Here is a 17,106-nt window from a genome sequence, read left to right as displayed (position 1 = left end):
AATAAAAAGTCAGGAAGCGCCGTCAGATCGGAGCTCTGTGATTGGCCGAGCCTCTGCAGGAATGCGAAGTGTAGTTCTGTCTGTCTACTTACAGAGTTTGTCAATTTTTGGCCCAAATTATTAAAATTTAAGGAAAAACATTGCATTCAAATGGCTAAAAAAGGTGGCAAAGTCAATTAAGACTCTCATTTCCCCTCTTTTTTCTCCCCTTTTCCTCTTTTTTTTCCTTCTTTTTCCTTCTTCCCCCCAACAGTCTGTAGTTCACCAGCTTGGGAATCATCAGTCAGTCAGTCTGTCTGTCTGTTGTATCTGAATTCAGCACAGCACATCCCAGTCAGGGAGGCAGAGGAGCGTTTCAGCGATTAAAGGAGAAGCTGGTCCAAAATCATTCAAAATTTCAATAAAAATCTGTAAAAATCTGCCAGAAAGCAATAAAAAAGTGTCCAAAATGAGTGAAAATCTGCACAAAATCAGTGAAAATCTGCCCGAAATGAATGAAAAAGTGTTCAAAATAGGTCAAAACATCATCAATTAGGATAACTTTTCACTCATTCTGGATAATTTTCAAATCATTTTGGACTATTTCTTGTAATCATGCAAGTTTCAAATCATTTTGTGCAATTTGAAACATCTCAAGACGCAGTACGATAAAAACAAATGGAGCCATGAAGTGTAAACCTTTTTACTTTTCACTGCAAAACGCCACAGCTTCAGATTTCACGTTCACAGCGTCGGTTTTACGAGATAAATTAGGTTTATTTTGTTGTCAGTGTTTCTCTGAACATCTACAGTCAGAGGTTGGTTCTTCTGGAGGCTTGTTTGTCCTTCCTACTGTTTTTAGACTTGAGTTAAAAACACACAGTGGAAGCAGCCAGCTGCCTAAAAACACACCATGTGATCAGGAGGTCGGCTGGTTTCATTCTTGCTCAGATCTCCATAGAAACATAACCAAACACAAACCAGCTGGAGACATCAGAAAAGAACAGAGAAAGTGTCCAAAATGAGTGAAAGTGTCCAAAAGGAATGATAAAGTCTCTACAATCACTCAAAACGTGACCAAAGTGAGTGAAAACGTGTCCAAAAGGAATGATAAAGTGTCCAAAATCAGTAAAGGCTTCAACAAAGCGAGCCAAAAGGTGTCCAGAATCACTCAAATCGTCTCCATAATGAGTGAAAAGTGTCCAAAATGTGTGACAGCGTGTCCAAAATGAATGTAAAAAGTCTACACAATCACTCAAAACTGAACCAAAATGACTCATAAACTGTCCAAAATCTGTGAAAAAGAATCAAAAATAAATAAAAATGTGTCCAAAATCACTTCAAACTTGAGCAAACGGAAAAAATGTCCAAAATCACTCAAACCACAAAGAAATTGGCTCAAAACTTCGGAAAATGTGTCCAGCAGGAGACGTCTGACAGACTCAGTCACAGCAGCATCCTGTCAGTAAATAACATCGACCTGAACACTGAGAAGAGTTCATCTGAAAACCGCCTGAGCCTCCAAGAAACTATGCGAGCTTCTGTTCAGGCAGAGTTCTGGCAGATCAGAGCCGAATACCTTCTGTTTGGTTAAACATCACCTCAGGTCATGTTTCATCTGTTCAGCGTGTCAACAAGCCGCTCGACTGAAGACGCTGTTTCAACAAGTCACCAATCAAACGGAAAACAGAAACTTGACTTCATCTGCAGCGAGTCAGGGTTTCAACGTGGTGGTGGATCAGCTCAAGGTTGACTATAACGATGCAAAATGTGTCCAACGTGGCTCAGAAGTGGTCGCATTCACTTAAAATGCTCCCAAAATGTCTTAAAATATATCCCAAACGATACAGAATACAATGCAACTAAGCAGAATTTTTAAAAAATGACGATCAAAATCAAAAATGTGTTCAAAATGTTTCAAAATTTGTCAAAAAATTCTAAAAATGATCCAAAATATCTTTAAACTTGTCTAAAACGAAATAAAGAATGGTCAAACTAATTCAAAATTTGACAAAAATTACTCAAAATGTATCTAAAATTATGACAAAATGTAAAAAAAAAAAGACCACATTTTTGTCCAAAATGACTCAAAATGTGTCCAAGTTAACTCAGAACTCCAAAATGTGTGTACATGGACTCAAACGTTGTCCAAAATGATTTGTCTGTGGTAGAAATCATCCAAAATCAGTCCAAACTATTTCAAACTGTGTCCAAAATGACTGAAAATGTGTTCAAAATGATTCACCGATGATTAGTCCAAACTATGTCCAAAGCAACTCAACTGATGACTGTGAGGCGTTTGGGGAACATCAGTAAACTACAGCTTCAGAAAAACAACCTGTTACTCTGAGCTGCCGTTTGTGTTTCCACAGAAACCAGAAAAACTTCTCCAGACGTCACAGCAGACTGAAGTTCTTCTGTGTTCTCAGCAGAAACCCTGAGAACTGTCTCCAGCCGACAGCCGAGGATTGTGGGAAGTCCTGTGTTGTGTTTAGATGCGGCGGCGAGATTATCGCTGAGGAGGCGGAGCTTTGTCAATGGAGGCGCTAATGAATAATGAAAAACCTCTTCCTGTCTGAGAACACGGGTCGCCATGAAGAGACACACACACACACACACACACACACACAATCGGAGGGTTTCATCCCATCAAACTAAAAGTCACTACAACCGTCCTGCCGTCGTCTCTCACAGAGCAAAGAAATAATCAATTTATCAATCCATCCATTAGTCAACTGACAGATTAATTAGAACATTTGTTCAAAATGACTAAAAAAGACAAAAATGAGTCTGATTAGACAAAAACATTGTCAAAAAAGACAAAACGTGTCAGAAAAGATGAAGAATTTGTCAGGAACAAGTCAACATGTGTACAAAATGACTTAACTCGGGATCGATCAATGTGGTTTTTAAGAGCCAAAGTCGATATTGATTATTGGTAATTGAGAAAGGCCGATAACTGATATCTGGAAGTGATATCAAACAACTGTCAGTTATGAATAGGCTTGTTCATTACGAATGATAATTATAACTTAATATGTACAGTAGAGATAGGAGTGGTGATGTCAGAGCACTACGATGCGCTCCTCTTTGTTGTGACATCGATTGCTGGGATCAATAACAGTTCATCTCTTGCACTTCTGTTTTCCTATTCCTTTGTTTCCCACTAAGGTCCAGATCTTAAAACATTATTAACTGTTGTTTAATGTGTGGCTGCCTCCTGATGTCTCGTCTGTCTCTCTGTGTAAACAATAGCTGTCAGTGATTGGCTGTTGCTGGTGACATGCAACAGCCAATCAGATCGTCAATCCCTAACGTTCACTGCTCAGTGGACTGGAGTGTAAATAAAATACTCATGTAAAATACTCACTACTTAATACTTGTTTATAGCTGCGATAAAGTTCAGAATATTTTACCGCTGTGAACTTTAATATGTTTAACTGTTCATGTTCAAAGTTTCTGTTTTTTTATTCTTTTCAGTGAAATAAAACTCACTGAACCTGACCTGCGATGAAGTGTTCTGAATGAGTCCATCAAACCAGACCTTTGTGGGCCCTCCGTCCCCTCAGAACCGGCTCTGTTTGCTCTCCTGGTCTGTCAGCGCTGCATTAAGTCATCAGGCTCTTTGTAAACACTCCTGACCTTTGAGCTTCGACCTCTGACCTTTGACTCCTGAGGCCTCCACAGCAGACTGATGCTCTGATTTACTGCCGTCTCAGACTCTCTTTGTGCTTTTGTTACGGACTTGAAGCTGAAAAAGCTGTTTGATGAACTTTAAATGACTAAAAAACAGCAAACAGGCTGCTTGTGCACAGAGAGCAAAATAAACACGAGAGGAAACTTGTTTAGAACACACGAATATTTAGCAAAAACGCATCCAAAGTGACTTAAAATAGTCCAAAATGGATGAAGAATGGTCCAATTTTGTTTTTCTTTTAAAAAGAAGAAAAAACATGTTCAAAATTACTTTTCCAACACTCTTAAAAATTGCCATTATAACAAAAATCACATCTCAAAATACTTAATTTGCCCAAAACACGGCAAAAATTGTCCAAAATGACAAAAAATTGTCCAAATGAATCTGAAATGTGTCCAAAACTCTTAAAAATGTTATTTATTTAGCCCAAAACTAATAAAACTTTTGCAAAATTACTCAAAAAGCCCCCAAATGCCACAAAAACATGTACAAAAAGAGAAAGTTCTGATTCAAATACAGTTAAAAATGAGCAAATCTGTATGAATTAATCTAAAGCGTGTCTAAAATTATGAAACAGTTGTCAAAATTTGTTGTAAAATGGTCTGACACTAATAAAACTTGTGCAAAATTACTCTAATGTGTTCAAAATTACAATAGCTGCTCTCCACAGAGACAAAAACTCGTCCAAAACGACTCAAACTCACTAAAAGGACGACTGAGAGGAAACAGCAGCAGGGAGAAGATCAAAATCTGAAACCAGTTTGTGTTGAAGCGGCTTTGAATCACCTCGAGCTGAATCTCAGTTACCACAGAGCTTAAACACTTTTAAAGAGTTTTTGAAGTTCTTCACTCACCCATCACAGTCCTGGAAGTTGACGTTGAGCCTCTTTGTGGAGCCGAGCAGCTCTGAAAAACACCAAACACAGAGTTAAAGTCTGAAATCTGCTGCAGAATCGCAACCAGGACACAGTCAGAGCGACAACCGAGCCGAGGCTGATGGGTAGTGTAGTCCTCAGAGACAGGGTAGCTTCTGGACGAGGTTGCTTTAGACGATGAAAAGTGGTTTTGAATCGTAACACCTCTAAAAATCACAGTTTTAAAGCTGAAACAATTGGTGGATTCATGAAGCTTTTGATCTGTAAAACTCAGTGGCAGGTTTGAAAAGCTTTTCGTCTTTAAAAGTTCACTAAAATTAAACCATTTATTAAACCATTGAACCATTCTGTCTTGAAAACGTAAACAAATCTAAACCTAAACTTGTTTAACATTTTATTAAAGCCATTCTATAAGTCTCCTTCAAAATTTAGACAAACGTAAACTGATTCAAAGTTGTTAAAAATGATAAAAACCTGTCCGTAAATGACTCTGAACTTGTCCAAGATGACGCAAACTTTGACCCAGATTACACAAAACTCAAATATGACTTAAACCTTGTCAAACAGTTCCAAATCAGTCACACATGACTCAAGAATTGCCCAAAATGCCAAAAAACGTACAAATTGGCTCTAAATTTGTCCAAAATGACTCAAACATTGCCCAGAATGACTCTACATTTGTCCGAAATTACCCAAAATGTGTCCAGAACGACCCAAAACTTGTCCAAAATGAATCAAAATCAGTCAGACATGACTCCAGAATTGTGCAAAATGACAACAATCGTACAAATTGGCTCCAAAGTTGTCAAAAAATAATAGGAATGTGTCCAAAATTACCTAAACACTGCCCAAAATAGCACTAAGTATGTCCCAAATTGCACAAAATCTGTCCAAGATGACTAAAAAATGGAACAAAATTAAATTAAACAAAATAACTTGTCCATAAAGACTCAAACTTTGTCCAGAATGACAAAGCTAAATGTCCATCCATCCATCATCTATACACCGCTTAATCCTCACCAGGGTCATGGGGGGCTGGAGTCTATCCCAGCTGACTCAGGGTGAAGGCAGGAGACACCCTGGACAGGTCACCAGTCTATCACAGGGCTACACTTAGAGACAGACAACCAAGAACACTCACATTCACACCTACGGACAATTTAGAATCACCAATTAACCTCAACATGTTTTTGGACTGTGTGGGAGGAAGCCGGAGAACCCGGAGAGAACCCACGCTGCACGGGGAGAACATGCAAACTCCATGCAGAAAGATCCTGGGTGTCCTCACCGGGATGCAAACCGGCGACCTTCTAGCTGTGAGGCAACAATGCTAACCACCGAGCTACCTTGCAGCCCAAAGCTAAACGTAACACTGGTAAATAACATGGACGGTTCCTGTGTGAATCTGATCAGTTTGTGCTGTGAGGTTTCTGTCAGCCTCACTGTGTTTGTTATGAGACCTTCTGCAGGTTGTTCAGGTTTGAAAGGAAACAGCTGCTGACAGGAAGTGAAGCAGCAATCAGCTGATCATCACACCGCAAGGAGGGAAAACAGTCAAATCACAGAGGATTTAATGAAAGTCAGATAAAAGCACAGCTGCCTTCGCCCTGCTGAACTGACCCTGAACCAGAACACAGTCGGTTCTGTTGTGTGCAGAGTCACAGGACGCCGTGGAAACCAGGCTAACCTTCACTAACTAACTAACTGCTGACACAGATTCACTCTGCAGATCTCATGACTCTGTTCAAAATCGATCACTGATTCTGGAGTCAGTGAAAAGACGTCCTGTGTTCGTGGTTTTAATTTCAAACTGGTTCTCGAGGACCTCCATGGTTCTACAAACTGATTTTAAAAATGTGTGAAAACATCTTACTCACAGATCTAATAAGACGACAAAACTGACCTTTACTATTGTTTTTATAACAAAAAAAAGACGCGCCTGTGGAAAACTAAAACCTGAATGCTGTCGTGACTCGATAATCTGACCCTTAACAATCTGAAAACCTCGCTATCCGACAGGTTTTTAGGAAAAACAAACGGAACCCATAACAAATCTTTAAAATTGACTAAAATGACAAAACATTTGTCCAAAATTGCAAAAAAAAATGACTCAAAATGTGTCTTAATTTATTTAAATGTGTCTCAAATGCCCATAAATTTATCAAAAATTACTCAAAACTTGTTCAAAATAATTCAAACTTTGTCCAAAATAACTCTAATAAATCTAAATACTGGTGTCTACAGACATTTCTGAGTTCTCTCTTCTCCTTGGTGGTTGTTGTTTCCACTGAGGTGCAGGACTTTATGTTGCAGTGAAAAATGAGCCACAGTGAGTAAAAATGAGACAGGAGTAAAATGTTCAGGGTGTCAGAGGGTTAAAGTAGAAATGAATTCACCTCATTTCTGTTCCAAACTCAGAAGCAGGTTCCCTGTTGTGATATTTTTACACTCAGTGATGCCGTTTCATAAACTCACTCTGAGGAGAAGCTTCACTTTGTTGTTTTTAACTGCGTCATCATTTTGAAAAAGACTTCTGAGAATAGGAATCAGGTCAGCGGAGGTTTGACAGGTTTTCTCTCAGAGGTTAATATTTGGTCAGCAGAGCCTTCACACCAGACAGTGACCTCTTTAAAGATGGCCGCCAGCTGCAGGGAGTCTGTTTGAAGTTCTGAGGGTTTGGGCTGCTCCTCAGGGAAACACAGTGAGGCTTTGATAATGACCTGGATTCTATAATTAATGGGAATAAATCAGCAGCAGTGAAAACACAAACAGAGCTGTTAAATCTCACATAGACGCTGAACACAAGAGCAGAACTCTGGATCAGAACTGAAGCTTGTCGGTGTTAATTCGGGTCAGACAGCTGATCCAGTCCTTCAACACATCTGATCCGACACTTACAGGACAGAAATACTGATTAACCCTCTGAGCTCCAGCAGTGTCTGGACATATTCCTTCACTGTGGGCTCGTTTTTCACTGCAAAGTCTTCATAGGGGACTTTATATTTGTACATATTACTAAAACCTCATCTGAAATGACTCTAAATTTGTCCAATGTTAATTAAAACTTCTCCAAAATGAAAAAACTGTCAAATACAACTCATATCTTGTTCAAAATAACTCACAAATTTAATTTAAAATTGTACAAAATGAAAAAAAAACATTCAAAATTGGCTCCAAATTTGTCCAAAATGATTGAAAAAAAAAAAAAAAACACTGAAACAACTCAAATTTTATCCATAATGTTTTAAAAGTCATCCAGAATCGCTAAAATATGTCAAAAATGTATCAGAATTTGTTCAAAATAACAACAACTTGTCAAAAATAACATAAATTAATAAATTACATTATATTCTACACTTTGGAGGCAAACTATGGGAAAAAATGGTCAAAATACACAAATTTGTACAAAAGGACTGACAGTTTTTTAAAAATAAAAAAAAGTCTTAGAAATCAACTAGAAAGAACTCGAAAATGGTTCAAATTTGTCACAAAAATTTGTCCACAACGACTCAAACGTTGTCCAAATTGACAAAAACTTCAAAATATAGTGATGACTCGATAATCCGACCCTTAACAATCCAAAACCTTGCTATCCGACAGGTTATTAAGAAAAATAAATTGAACCCATACAAAATAACCTTAACATACCGACAGCCTTGGATTCTGACTCCAACATGACATTTTATGTCACAAATCCGGATAACGGCGTATTATCTGACTGAACAATCCCACAGATTGGCTACGTTCACACTGCAGGACTTAATGCTCAATTCAGATTTTTTTGTGAAATCCGATTTTCTTGTGAGTTCGTTCACGTTTCCAGTTAAATGCGACTTATATGTGATCTGCTGTGTGAACTTCATACGACCCAAAAGTGTCCCGCATGTGCAGAAGAGGACACGACGACGTCACACACAGCAAGCGTGCTCAGTGTTTAAGTAGTAGGAAGTAAACATGGATGGTGGAAACAGAACTGTGACCGCGAACTAAACTAGCATCAACAGCCAAGTACTGCCTCTTCCACCCCATCGGAGCGCTCCCCAGGGGTGGAAGTGGCCCCCCAGCCGCGCAGAATATTTGGATATTCATCATTAATTGGGCCTGAATATCCAGAGACCAGAAAGTGCTACTGGACCAGCCCTGCTAGTTATTATGACAATGAATATGAACAACAAATGAGCCTTCCAGCATCAAGCCCTCCTTGTATCTCGACCTCCATCTTGACAATCCAACAGCCTTGCTATCCGACATAAAAGAAGGTTTTACATTTAGTGTCAGATTATCGAGTCACGACTGCGGCTCCAAATTTGTTCAAATTTGTTGAAATATGTCCACAATGAAAGTAACGTCACAAAAGTTGTCCAGAACTGGTTGAAATCTTTCCAAAATAAATCTGAATTTATCCAAATGTTTCCTCACTGTGGGCTCACTTTTCACTCCAATATAGAGTCTTTTATCTCTGTCAATATTTTGTCAATAAATTGTCCACACATCAGATTCTACTGAAGTTAGAGGAATTAAAAGTTGGTGAAATGTCGACCATAGACTGTATTTTTGGAAGGAAACATGATTACATCCAAACATATACACGCCTAGAGGACCTTTGTGGGGACCCAGTTCCACCCTGGTTTGAAAATGTTGGCCTTTATTCCATTTTTAAGGGCCAATACTTCAAAATGTTGCCACTGCTGGATCCATTCAGTCATGATGATCTGCTGGAAACTAGTCTGTCGCTGTGTTCACCAAGTGTCATGGCTGTGGGAGTTTCATTTCTAGAGATATCAAACCCTGAAAACGGCTTCACGTATTTTTTTATTTTATTTTTTTTAATTAAGTGAAAATACAAAGTTTTCCAAGTTTGAAAACAAGCAAAATTCTTACAATTCTGCTGAAGTGTTTCGTAGAATTAGCTTTTGTGTCTTAAATAAGTCATCTGTGAACAAAATCTGAGACAGTGCAGCTGCATGTGTCCAGACGGAGCCCCCGTCCCTCCAAAGAGACTCAAAGCTCAGCAGCACTTTGTTTTTTCTGGACTCTGACAGTGAGAACAGAACCAGAACGATCTCATTCCAAAGTCAGCAGCTGCTACGGGATCCTAAAATGATCTGCAGAGTTTGAATCTCAACGTTTTAAGGTCGATTCAGAAACACGCAGAAGTGAATGAGTGGATATCCAGCCGACCCCCAGCAGTAAACTGCAGCCGCCGCTCAGCTCATCATCTGCTGCACATTTGTTCGGAGTTATTTTTAATGCTGTTTATGGAGCGAGGCGGAGCGCTGCAGCCGAGCCTCTTCCAGCTCCTGCAACGGCTTCTTTTTATAATTTCAGCTGAGAGAAAGTTTGACGAATCCTCTGCCACAAGAATGCAGCGAGACGACGAGGAGAAGGAGGTTTTCTGCACGAGTCTGCAAATCTGAGCGTTCCCGTTTGGGGTCAGGTTCAGGCAGCCTGAAAGAGAATCGGCAGTAAAAAAAAAAAAACTAAAATTAGCCGACCGCTGCGAGAATCAAACTGTGATTATACGTCTGCAGGCGACGCCTCGCTAAACTTTTTGTTCCAAACAAAGTGTTGAACGGACGAACAGATAAAACTGAAAACTTTGTTCTTTCAGGAACAAACTGGAAACAGTCGGAAACACAGCAGCTCCTTCCACCTCACGGTACACAAGTACTAGTGGACGCCTCTGTCATATAAATACATGAATTACTTTAAAGTCTACATCTTGGAGGCAAGACTTTGGGAATGAAAAATATTTAAAATGACCTAAACTTTCTCCGACATGCCTCACAATTTGTCCAACATGAATCAAAAATATTAAAAAATCACTCAAAACTGATTAAAATGACACAAAATCTGTTCAAAATGACTCAAACTTTGTCTAACATGACTCAAAATTTGTGAAAGCCAACCAAAAATGTGTCAGAAATCAACAAAAAGGACTCAAAAATGATTAAAAATAGCTCGCAGTTTGTCCAAAATTACTCGAAATGGTCAAAATGAATCAAACTTTGCCCGAGATGACTCAAAATTTGTCAAAATCAACCAAAAATGTGTCTAGAAATTATCAAAAAGGACTCAAAAATGATTAAAAATGGCTCGCAGTTTGTCTAAGTTACTCGAAATGGTCACAATGAATCACATTTTATCCAACATGAGTCAAAATTTGTCAAAACTAACTAAAATGTGTCCAAAATGTTTTAAAAATCATCCAAAAGGACTAAAAAAAAACTGTTAAAAATGGACCAAAATGACCCAAATATGGCTGCAAATGGTTCACAGTTTGATATAAATTTGATGTTAATTTGACATAATAACAAAAGCTTGTTATTTAATTTTAATTTTATATTTCATATAAACAAAAAACGCATAAAACTTGAGAAAATGTTGTTTTTGTTGTGAGTAAGTTAAATATTTTGGGGTTTGGCCAGAAAACATAAAATCTAAATGTTGCCACTTGCTACTGCTAAGTCTGGATCTTTGACTTTGTTAAACCTGATTTCCAGAAGAAATCTCCACCTTATTGTAGGAACTCTGACTTTCTGGTCAAACTTCTGACCCTGACAGCGTCGCTGACAAACAGCAGGTCTGTCTGAAGGTCCGAGGGTCTCGGAGGGAAACCGAGCAGCTGAACAGAACCTGGCAGAAGAACACAAGAAACTCTCGAGTGTCCGACCGCAGCGGCAGGACGACATGTTTCTTATCTGCTGACTGAAAGTTCAGGCTTCCTTCTATCTAATCGAGGTTTGTCCTGGACCACCGTCACAGCCCCGTTATCTGGAGCGCCACAAAGAGACCCGATAAAACCCAGCCTGCAGTTTGTCTGCTGGAGCAACCACAGAGAGTACAACCAGGAAGGCTGGTTCTGATTTGTAGCATTGGTATAAAAATCTACTAAATCTGAAAAAAACCTCTCCTGACCTCCTCAGAATCAGCTGTTTATCTACAGTAACTTCATTGTATTTAATGAAGCAAAGTTTTACCTTCAGACGATGGATATGTTCAGAGTCACAGGTCCTTGAAGTCCATAGAGGTGGCGCCAAGGCTCACACTTTTATTGGACTTCTTCCATCACTTCTCCATCATGTTTTCCCCATTTTGCCATCACTCATAACTTCATCAGTACAGCAGATAAACACATTTTCAGAGCTAAAAAAAAAACACATTTCAGTTCTGCTAAAAACTGCAACCGAATCAAACTAAAGACCTGAAATTTCAACTTTTCAATTCAGATTTTTTTGTGAAATCCGATTTTCTTGTGAGTTTGTTCACGTTTCCAGTTAAATGCGACTTGGATGTGATCTGCTGTGTGAACTTCATACGACCCAAAAGTGTCCCGCATGTGCAGAAGAGGACACGACGACGAAATTTCAAACTTTGCTTCATTAAACACACTAAAGGGACTGTAGATAGAGGATCAGCTGGTTATTTATTGAGATGTTTTGTTGCTTTAAATGTGTTCTACCAGCACAGTTTCCTGCCGTTTCTGGGTGTTTTAAAGCAGCAGCAGCAGCAGCGCCTTGTTTTGGCTGTAACCTGACCGTGACTCGGACTCGGTGGAGGGGGTGGTGTTGTGCTGACGGAGGCTCTCGAGGCGTTTCAGGAACAAAGCCGAGCTCCTCCACACTTCCTGTTTAACTCCATTGTTCAGGGAGCAGCATTGTGTCGCTCAGACCCCTGAAGGAAACTACAAACAGAAACCTACAAGCTGCTTCACTTTCTCAGCTTCTCCTCCCTCATTTCTCTGTCACTAACTAAATGAACTAACTCTGTACTAACTAGAGCCTGTTCCCATCGTGGTCTTTTATTTACACTCAGCCACATTCCTGCAGCTGTCGATCAGATCAGAAGTCTGATGTGAATCGGCCTCCGAGGACTTCATGTACTTGAAGCTGTTTTCAATCTGACAAAAACACCAGAAGAAGAAAAACTACATGAACAGCAGTTTAGCTGATGTTAGCTAACAGCGATCCAGAACACAAAAAGGTGCTTTGAAACAAACGTTTATAAGCTCTGATATGGCGGACTTTGGGCCTCCAAAGACCTGAGACCTGAATAAGACAAGGAACTACTGAAAAACTGCCCTAACCTGTCTAATACGCCTGAGCAGACAAGAGCAGGGGCGAAAAAACCCACAGCTTGACAGAAAAGAAACAACTGCTTCACACACAAATAATAGAAAATCTGGAAACTACAAAAATGCGATAAAGAACGTATAGTGGAGTGTTCAAACACTATGAAAATTACAGTAAATTATCTGTAACATAAATAATTTTCAGCTGATTTAAATACAAACCCCCAGTGTGAATTCACAGTCACACCTTGTAAAGGTTTAGTCTTTTTTTTTAACAGTCAACATGTAACTTTATGCAATTCTTTTTCTTACTTTACTTTTTTATTTATAATTTTTTTAAAATTTTATTTTACTACATATTTTATGTAATTTTCCAAAAGCTTTAAAACCCATTTTTCAGTCCTTAATATACAGATTCTTTATTTTAAATAACTGCAAATATCTGTAAAATAATGACATTTTTGCATTAAATACAGTATTTTAAAAAGTGTCATTTTATAGTCAAACCTACAAAAATACTGATTTTTTTTCTATGTGGACATTATTTATAGTTTTGGCCGTTTCTTTTTAACAGTCAACGTGCAAATGAATGATTTTTTTTGTGTGTGATTTTACTGGATATTATTTGTATTTTAACATATAATAATAAGAGATTTAAAAAATACATTTTTTATCTTTAATTTATTTTTTCTTTCAAATAAAAGCAAATATCTGTAAAAGAATGGTATTTTTGCTGGTTTAAAGACAGTAAGAAAATTTAAAAAGCATCATTTTACAGTCAAATGTTGTGAAAGAACAAGCCGCTGTGAAATCCTTAAGTTCTGGTCTTTTTACAGTAACGTAAATTGGTGCGTTTTCTGTGATTTTACTCGGTAGTATCTGTAATCTGACAACAATAAAGGGGAGAAACTGTTAAAAGAACTGTAAATTGTTCAAAAAATTAGTTAGATCTGTTTTTTTGTTTGCTATGTTTTTAAAGATTTGCTGATCAAATGAAAAACTTGAAGCTCAGTCCAGATGTGAACTGAGCCAACAGCAGTTTCAGGTTTAACCTGAAACTCAGCAGCAGCAGAAAATTAAGGATTTATGTTCCCTGTAATGGCGTTTAATAAAACTCTGAGTCCAAAGCAAACACTTTCTACAGGTTTCACAGCGAGAGTCGATAAATCAGAGAGTTTGTCTCAGCAGGTGATCCGTCACACCTGAGTCTTTATTTCACTGCTGATCATCTGATCCAGCAACTTCACCAAGTGTCACGTAAAGAAAAAAACCCTGAAATCGGATTAGAAACCCTGGAAACTGGGTTTCATCACAATACAGACGTAAGAATCTAATTCAGTGGTTTAATGACATTTTTAAGAGCTCAACAGGGAAAGTTTAGCAGCAGAACGAATGCACATTAAATCTGATCTCCTTCGAATAAATCACTACACATTATTTTCCATTATCTATGTGGGTCTGTGTGAAACTGCTGTGCTTCATGCTAAATAAACAAACTGCTGAGCTTCATGCAAATGATTCAAACTGCATAGCGCTATGCTAATGAGTCAGACCACAGAGCTTCATGTCAGCAAGTCATACCGCTCACATTAGCCTCCATTAGCTCCAATTAGCTCCCATTAGCTCCTGCTGGTCCCATTAGCTCCTCTGAGCTCCCATTAGCTACTTTCAGCTTCTGTTAGCCCCTGTTAGCCCTGACTAGTTCCTGTTAGTTCCAGTTAGCTCCTGTGAGCCTCTGGTTGCTTCTCTTAACTCCCATCAGCCCCTGTTAGCTGTCATTAGCCCTTATCTTTAAGCTTCTGTTAGCCACTGTTAGCCCTGGATAGCCCTTGATAGCCCCCAGTAGCTTCTGGTAGCCCCAGTTAGATCTGACTAGTTCCCGTTAGCTCCAGTTAGCTCCTGTTAGCTCCTGTTAGCTGCCATTCGCCCTCGTTAGCTCTAATTAACTCCCATAAGCTCATGTTGGTCACATTAGCTTCTGTCTATTAGTTCCCATCACCTACTTTCAGCTTCTGTTAGCCCTGGAAAGCCCTTGTTAGCCCATGGTAGTCCTGGCTAGTTCCCGTTACCTCCTGTTAGCTCCTGTTAGCCCCTGGTAGCTTCTCTTAGCTCCTGTCACCCCCTGTTAGTCCTGGATAGCCCCTTGTTAGTCCCCATCATGTTCTGTTAGCCCCTGTTAGCCCCTGTTAGCTGTTCTTAACCCCAGTTAGCCCTGCGGTTGGATTCATTCGGACTTTCCCTGTTTTCCCCTGGAAGCCCTGAAAGGCTCAGACCAGCGTTTCTCAGCAGAATGTGAAGGTTCCAGCTGGATCAACACTGAAACCTTCGTCTCTTTAGAATCTGTTGACTGTGAGCAAACACAACATTTCTAACATATCAGAGTGGAAAACGAGCCCGCAGATGATCAAAGATGCCGAATCTACTCTTTTCATTCACTCTGCATGTCAGTTTAACATCTGTATGTAATAATGAATTAGATTTTTCTGGCTGTTGTTGGCAGTAAATATCCACATTAAAGCAGCAGCATGTTAACGACAGACTGTGTTTACTTTATTGAACAGATCCGACTGGCTGCAGCTTCTCTTTTCTTTGGATTGTGTTAATTTGATTGTATCTACTGCAAAAAATAATAATAAAAAAAACAGTAATATTGAGGCAGCTGGGCACTGACCAGAAAAAAACAGAAAATAACCATCTCATTAAAATACAGTAACTCTTAAAAGCTAAAATACAGTTTATGAAATATGGTTATGGTAAAACTGTTAGCTCCCATTAGCCCGATAGCTCCTGTTAGCTCCCATTAATGCTCATTAGCAACAGTTAGCCCGTGGTAGCTCGCGTAAGCTCCCCTTAGCCCCTGTTAGCTCCTGTAAACTGTGAAATGAATGGATTGACCATGAAAAAAAATGTAAAATCACTGTCATTAAACACTGATGACTAGAATTAAACATGAACTGCTAATCTGAGATCATTTTAAGTGATTTTTCAAATGTAACCGTACATTAAAAACTTAATGGATCTTATTGTTTTTATGTAATTCTTTTATTAGATTAATAGATTCTGTCTATTTTTGTAGTTTTATTGACTTTTTGGAGGGTAAAAAAATTAGTGATGGAAAAAGAGGAACTTCCATAAAATTACAACTGTGTTTCTTTTCTTTTTACGGCGGACAGGCTGATAGGATTTGTTTGGAAATCGTGTCTTATAGTGAAAACTGAAGCTGCATCTCTTGCTGTTGTTTCCTGGAGTTCAGGGTGGAGTTTGTGTTGTTCTTCCTATCTGAGACTAAACCTCCACACATATTGTTCTGGGGGATGTGACTTCAGATCCACGCCCTCAGCTCGGTTCCTCTGCTCATAATGGACTCTTCCTCCCCTACGGACCTCCATCATTCAGCTCCACCCTCCTGCTTCAGACCTCCGCTTACACTAACAGAGATAAGGTGAGATTAGCTGCTGAAACCACAGACATATGTCCAAAATGACTTAATAGTACTGCAAAATTACTTAAAATGTGTCTACAATGACAAAAGTTTGCCCAAATGATGCAAACTTGTCCAAAATAAATGTGAAGAATATGCAAAAACTGACTGAAAATTTGCCAAAGATGACACAAAGTTGTCCCAAATGACAGAATTTGCCCAAAATGAGAACTATGTCTCCCAAAAATGGCACAAGCTTGTCCAAAATGACCTAAAGTTTTCCTTAAATTACTCAAAATTTGTACAGAATTTGTACAAAATCACATAATATTTGTCCAAAATGACACAAATTGTTATGCTGCCTTATGAAACCACTGTCTCATTTTTGTCTTTCAAGAAAGAAAACTTTTTTTTAAACAACCTCTTGCTCAAATGTTCTTTGTGTTTTGTTTCTGCGGCTCCACTGTGAATGTGAGCCTGAACGAGGAGCTGAATTCCTCTGCAGCTGTAAAAGAGCAGCGCCGGGCTGCCTCACTTTGTGTGTTTGCGCTGAAAACTGGAGTCGAGTTGCAGCGTCGCAGAGGATCGAAGGTGCTGCTGTTCACATTCCAACGCCATGACATCAGCGCCGCCATTCTCCCCCGGCTGCTCGGACAATAGCTGGCTGCGGTACAAGTTGGGGGGAAGAAGAGGAATAAAAGTCTCAGCTGAGGCGTCCCGCTGAGCCTCAGACTGCCTTTAAAGTGTTGCAGCAGCAGCAGCAGCAGCAGCAGCTCTGGACTCTTTCTCAGTAAAATAAACCCACTTTCAGCATCTCACCACCATCCTGACCTAAATTACGGCGCTGTGAATTCCTCTCAGCTCAGCGGTCTAAATGTTCTTCACGCGGAGTCGGAATCAGAGCTCGTAAGTCAGACAGCAGACGGACTCCGAACACGCACTGAATGACGAGCTGCAGTTTGGGTTTTAACTAGACAGCAGACAAATGACTCGAAACCGTCCAAAATGACAAGAATTTGCCATAAAATTACACAAAATTTGTCCAAAATAACCACCAAAACAC

General features: G+C 39.2%; 1 protein-coding gene across 2 annotated transcripts in view; it reads right to left on the bottom strand.

Moving 5' to 3' along the window:
• Window positions 1-17,106, bottom strand: part of caskin2 (CASK interacting protein 2) — a 54,457-nt gene that overhangs the window by 28,969 nt on the left and 8,382 nt on the right. For both annotated transcript variants that reach the window (XM_008294932.1, XM_008294933.1), the window contains exon 2: window positions 4,531-4,582. In XM_008294932.1, the coding sequence (XP_008293154.1) occupies window positions 4,531-4,582 (52 nt within the window). The remainder of the gene's footprint in view (window positions 1-4,530; window positions 4,583-17,106) is intronic.

The sequence above is a fragment of the Stegastes partitus genome, unplaced genomic scaffold (assembly GCF_000690725.1).
Source record: "Stegastes partitus isolate 25-593 unplaced genomic scaffold, Stegastes_partitus-1.0.2 Scaffold1008, whole genome shotgun sequence".
NCBI lineage: Eukaryota > Metazoa > Chordata > Actinopteri > Pomacentridae > Stegastes > Stegastes partitus.
This window is presented reverse-complemented; position numbering and strand designations above follow the sequence as displayed.